At 38.8% G+C, this 6,202-nt stretch overlaps 1 protein-coding gene across 1 annotated transcript in view; it reads left to right on the forward strand.

The window, feature by feature from the left end:
• Positions 1-3,542, forward strand: part of LOC124287842 (WD repeat-containing protein 11-like) — a 36,368-nt gene extending 32,826 nt beyond the window's left edge. The window contains 3 exon segments of the mRNA XM_046724315.1: positions 532-612; positions 1,495-1,639; positions 2,309-3,542. Coding sequence (XP_046580271.1) covers positions 532-612; positions 1,495-1,639; positions 2,309-2,451 — 369 coding nt within the window. The 3' untranslated portion in view covers positions 2,452-3,542.
• Positions 3,543-6,202: the final 2,660 nt, after the last annotated feature.

Consider the following 6,202-nt stretch of genomic DNA (forward strand, 5'->3'; position numbering starts at 1 on the left):
ACAAGGGTCTGCTGTATGACCAGGGTCTGTCTGTCTGAATGCATGTTTAACAAAATAGAACTGGTCCTATTTCAAACAACTATTTCAGAGCTATGGGTGGCATATTCGTCTAAGGCGCTGCAATTCGACGTGCAGAGTTTGGGAATTGGAAAACTGTTCAAAGAGCATTAAAAACCTCACTCACCCAGTCACAATCCACTAACTCACTCACTCACGATCCACTCACTCACTCACGATCCACTCACTCACTCAAATTCTACTCAAGCTTGTCACTCCAGAGTTATCCCCCTTGGTTTCCACTCTCAATCATGTTCTCTTGGAAGCCGCTAGACCTTGAGGAGACATTTATGTCTCTGGAACTCTTGGGGAATTCTGCATTCTTGTTCATGACATTTTCGGTTGTCTTTTTATGCAACCAAATAACAAATAACATATGATTTAACAGAGTGCTGCCAATTGCATGCTGCATGTTCTCACAGCTAATCGCTCGAAGACTCCTCTAAAACAGACTACTTCTGTGTGATATTTCAGGCTACCCTAGACAACAGTGAATGCAGTGAAGTAATGAAGAGATGGACTGATCATCTATGTGGAACACAAGTCAACCTGAAGGTAATATTTAATATAACACTGATAATATAAGGATCACATTTACAATTTAAGGAAAGATGGTCAAGAAAATTATGTTAAGTAACATTAGGATGATGTTAGCTAGATTTGAGTCTCATAATTGTTTTGTCTAAATGTTTCCAATTCACTCTATCTCACATATCCAGGTTAGTTACATGTTTTACTCAGGCTTGAAAAGACCTAGAAAATAGGTAATATAGGATCAAGTTTACAATTCAAAGAAAGTTTGTCAAAGAAAATTATGTTCAGTAACATTAGGATTATAGCTTGATTTGAGACTGAAAATATTTTTATATATTATTCCAATTCACTCAGTCCAACATATCCAGATTGGCACACAGGTTTGAAAAGACATTTCTTGAGAAGTCTGAATCTTGAGATTGATACCACCGAAAATAAGTTGTGTGCATCACTATCAGTAGCAACATTTCAGAAGCAATCCTGTGGTCATCCAGCTCGTAACATCCTGTACACCAAACTAGTGACAAGTGTGTCTATATTACAACATTGGTATATGGACTTGAATATTGATATACTAGGGATGTACAAATAGAGCTGTTTTGAGAATAAGATAATGAATGAATATTCTAATAAATACGTTTTAAGTTACAGTTCAGTCTGTTTATGTCTCAAAAAGATGCACCTTAAGTAGGGGATAGTGGGGTGGCCTAGTGGTTAAAGCGGTCGCTTGTCAGGCCAAAGTCCTGGGTTCTAGTTCCCTCATGGGTACAATGTGTGATACCCATTTCTGGTGTCCCCTGTAAAGATGTTTTGTTCAGAGTGATGTTACTGGAGTACGGAGATAAAACCCAACTCACTCACTCACTAGAAGTATGTGTATGTTTTGCTGTCTGTGTGGTGCAGAGCAAGGCCCTGTTGGTGCTGCTGTCTCTCGGCCAGTTCTTCAAGGTGGTGGAGATGCTGTATGGGATGAGATGCTTTGACAGGGCCACCTGCTTCATCGAGGCTTGTCTGGAGTTTGGGGTCATCGAGAAGACACCCGAAACTGGTCAGTTGATAAGTCACACCTCTCACTCATGTAACGATTTTAGTGTAGGGCTTCTTCAGGATCAGATCTTAATTCATAAAATGTATTTTCTGGACCTAATGATACATATACATAAATATAATGTTAAAATCGTATTAGACCGCCTCCGTGGTACTTGTTGGTCCCTGCCTGGTGATCGGCATTAATGGGTACAAGGACTGGTCGGCTCGGAGTCAGTATAATGTGTCTGAGTGGAGTGCTTCACTGCGGCATGGTATCTCAGTGGGCTAGCACTATAAAACTAGCTTAAGTCTGGGCTAGTACAAGCAGCCACACATACACATACACACGCGAGGCGGTGGGGTAGCCTAGTGGTTAAGGTGTTCGCTTGTCACGCTTGTCATGTAAACTGGCTCGCTCTTGGTGCATTTAAGGAATTTTTTCTGCATGAGAAAGGTTACCCGTGACCAATAATTTGCTATGCAGAATTGCATCCCTGAACATGCCAAGAATCCAAATCCCAGATTTCCCCAATTGGTCTGTGGACACTGAAGATGTTTTGAGGTTTTAATCATATCTTCACACAGAGATATACTGAATCTGAACAATGGTATTTTAAAGAGATTTTTCCAGCCATTAATGTTCTTGGTACAGTCTGGATGAATCTGCAGGTTGTATATCTAACTTCAGCTTCACTGATGGAAGCAGTCTTCCTGGAACATGCCAGATTTCTGACTAACCTTGGATTGAGGAAAGCTGCCGAGTACTACTGCCACCTAGCGGGCAACAAGGGCCAGCAACTCTTGAAGGAAGTTGAAATACTATTCACCTAACACAGTATCATTGTAAACTTGTGAAATGTAATATATTACAAACCACCAACGCATTTGAATATTAGAATGGGTGTTGTGTGAAAGTGTTTGCAGGTGTAATGAAAGTTTATGGGTGAGGCTCTTATTTAAAAGTTGAACATTATAAGTGATATTTATGAACACAAATCAAATTACTTATGAAGGAAGGAAAACTGAGCATTTCAACTCAATACAGAAAATGCTTATTGTCATATCCTGATTCTTCGGACATTTTTTTATTAACCTGAAATGTTGATATGAACATATTGAACTCTTTCAGAGTCGGGCTGGTGGGGGTAGCCTAGTGGTTAAGGCGTTCGCTCGTCATGCCGAAGACCCGGGTTCGATTCCCCATATGGGCACATTGTGGTGTCCCCCGCCATGATATTGCTGGAATATTGCTAAAAGTGGCGTAAAACTAAACTAGAACTTTCAGAGTCAGTACTTCCAGGATATATGACATACACAAGTATTATGATCTTTTTTCATTTTTCTTTGTAGTGAATGCTGCAATGGTAATTTTACTACATATAATTCATATTAATAAGTTTCCAAATATTTGTGAAATAAGTTATGTTTTTCCATCAACAATGACAAACCATGTTTTCTTTTGTTTTGTTAGAGTTTTCTTGTCAACATGATGTTAGGGTATGTTATGAAATAATGTATATTTAGTCTCATTACGTTTGTGATACTCAGCGAGCCAGATCTTCATGGAGGAGGGAGCTCAGTAGGAATTGTCTAGTCCTTTGGTTTACAGAGCAGATGCATTTGTTATACACCAGACGTGTAATTCTGTGTTACTGTGAGATGATGCTTCACACTACCCCGCAACTACTGACGAGTGCTGGAAAGGCGAACTCAGTCTGGTGGGGTTAGCCCAGTGGATAAAGTGCTTGATATGATAAAATGTCCGATTCTTCGCATAGATACAGGTCAAGCAAACGTCTGTCATTCTCCATCATGGCTGGAATATTTCTAAAAGCAGCATTTATCCAGTGTATGAAATAGCCAAAAATTCCAGCCAGACATCTGGGCTAGTAACTTCAAAAACTTACCAGCCCAGAAGAGATTTAAACAGTCCTTCTTAAATACTAAATAGACAGTGCCAGTGGACCCATTATCTGAATATTTTTTTTTCACCCGTCCATCGGGCTGGCTAGCTGTAAAATTAGACCGTCCGTCAGAAATCTAGCTCGTCTCGGGCGGTCGGACGGGCCTTATTTCATACACTCGTTTATCACATCTACGTCTTAACACGGAAATATTTGCCGGTCAAGGTCGAGTATATCCGGAATGAGGAAGCTTTTGTTGCTCATGCTAAATGTATGCGTGTCATTACTATATATAGTTCTACTTTTGATAGGGATGCCTAGACAGAGATGCGTTCTTGTATCTCTATCATATGTTGTGTAATATACCATATTCCATGACTACTGTTGAGCCAAATACTGACGTATCCCTTTCAGCCATTCAGGTTTGCTCTAGCAGGAGTCTGGTATAAGAATTTCTGGCTGTCTAACTGCCTATAACTAACCACCTCTTACTATATATTTCATTCTACAATTGTACATGTATCCTGTTACTTCTCAAATTGGATGATAGAAAAGCAGAAATCAATCTGCTAACCTTGTATCAGTGTTAAACAGCAACAGATATCTGATACCGTTCAACTGCTTGCGCTGCTTCATGAAATCAGCAGATGTCCACCAGGGTTTGTGTCCATCTAAAGATTCATTGTTTTTCTATCAAGTTTTAATCATGCTATTCAGATTAAGATGCATGCTTGCAGATTCCTTTCCATACCATATTTGTCCTAATAAACACCCTGGGCACATAGAATGTTAACAGAGGATGGTGCTGATTAAATCAAAGTACAATTAGATACCAGAGATAAATTAAAAGATTTATTCCTATCCATACAATAATAAGCGCCCTGGGCACATTTGATAACAGATATTACTCCACTTCGGATGAGGATATTTTTATCTTTACATATTAAGTGGATCTGTTTTGTGTATCATGGAAAGTGTATATGTAATTAGAATGATGTATCCGATTATCTCTGTCAGAACTTGAGTAATATCCTTCAAATGTAGAGATTACATTTAGGACATGTTACATTGTCTCACAATGTTTTCTATATGTCAGTAACAGAAATATTTAACTTGGAAGGGACAGTTGTTAAGAATACTTACAAATTTGTTTGTAATTTGCAGGGTGTTTATTACAGGAAATGGTATTAAGGTTAGTTAGCATCAGTGTGCGAAATAACCACTGGCCCGTTGGCCCACGGCTAGTAAAATTCCAGTCGGGCCAGTAAATCTTCAGAGTCACTGGCCCGGCTGGATAGTGAATTTTCATGGGGTCATTTTGTAAATATATCACTCTTAAGTTATAATACACTTTTAAATAATACAGGATTATGGCCTGAGAAAACTGTTCATCAGTAGCTTAATGATGAAACCCCCACATGCCGACAATATCTTTTGCTTAGTTTCTACATTCAAATGTCGGCCTAGTGAATTATTTGGAGGCTAGTAACTTTCAGGCATAGCCAGCCTGACTGGCTAGCAAAATTTGGAAACTATTTCGCACACTGGATAGCATTGAATTAATGTGTGTCTCCCTCTTGAGGTAGAGGGATTGAACTTTGGTCTTTCATCATTTTCCTGATTATCTAAATGTGATAAATATTAAGTGTATATAACAGAAGGTAACGGCAATCCATTTCATTGTAATGGATACATTTGACTCAATATTATGATGTACAGTTCGGGCAGAGTGGTCTCAACATGTGTTTAAATTCTATTTTAATTGTACTTCAATTGCTTTGTGACAGAAACCCAATACAAACTTCTATTTCCATCCCAGAAATAGTGGCAGGTTCTTTCTATGAATATTTTAGAATTCCAAATATTCTTTTAAATGTACAGACATGCATGAAACTATCAATACAATACTATAGCAGTTTGTGAGGGCTTCAAGTTGGCTGCATTTGTGTATATGTGCTTTTGACCAGCATTGTAAAGCATTCCTAGTTATTTATACATGTATATTCTTTATGCTTGTTCATTACATATGTACGCCACTGAAGAATAAATCTTCACACGTTGGTATGATTCTTTATGAACCTCAGTTTGTACAACTGAATGTCTCATTGAAATCATGACAAAATCTGATCTACTTATTGTTCTTGATGAGCCGCACTCAGCCATATTCCAGCTATATGGCGGCGGTCTGTAAATAATCAAGTCTGGACCAGACAATCCAGAGATCAACTGCACAATTGGGAACCGATGACGTGTCAACCAAGCCAGCGAGCCTGACCACCCGATCCCATTAGTTGCCTCTTATGACAAGCATGGGTTACTGAAGATCAATATTCTTACCCGGATCAGTTCTAGATGAAGAATTATCTTCACAAATGCTGCTGCAGTGAAATGACACCACTAAATCATAAATTTCCATGTAGTAAAATTAATTGATATAAAGTGTAACAACTATTAATGAAACTACATGGAGGCGATACTGTTTCACACACATTTGGAAAGCAGACAATGAGTCAAACATGTTTTGCCTTCAGTCTGGAATTTTGTCAGCATTCCTTGATCAGCAGCGAATGCCTATCTCTCATAACAGACAGAAAGAACAGAAAACTGGCCACACATCTGTTCCAAGCCACTCTGGTTTTGAGTTGATACGCTGCGGCACATATTTGGAAAGCAAACAA

This window comes from Haliotis rubra, unplaced genomic scaffold (genome assembly GCF_003918875.1).
Source record: "Haliotis rubra isolate DU_JTF1 unplaced genomic scaffold, ASM391887v1 Scf407, whole genome shotgun sequence".
Taxonomy (NCBI): Eukaryota; Metazoa; Mollusca; class Gastropoda; order Lepetellida; family Haliotidae; genus Haliotis; species Haliotis rubra.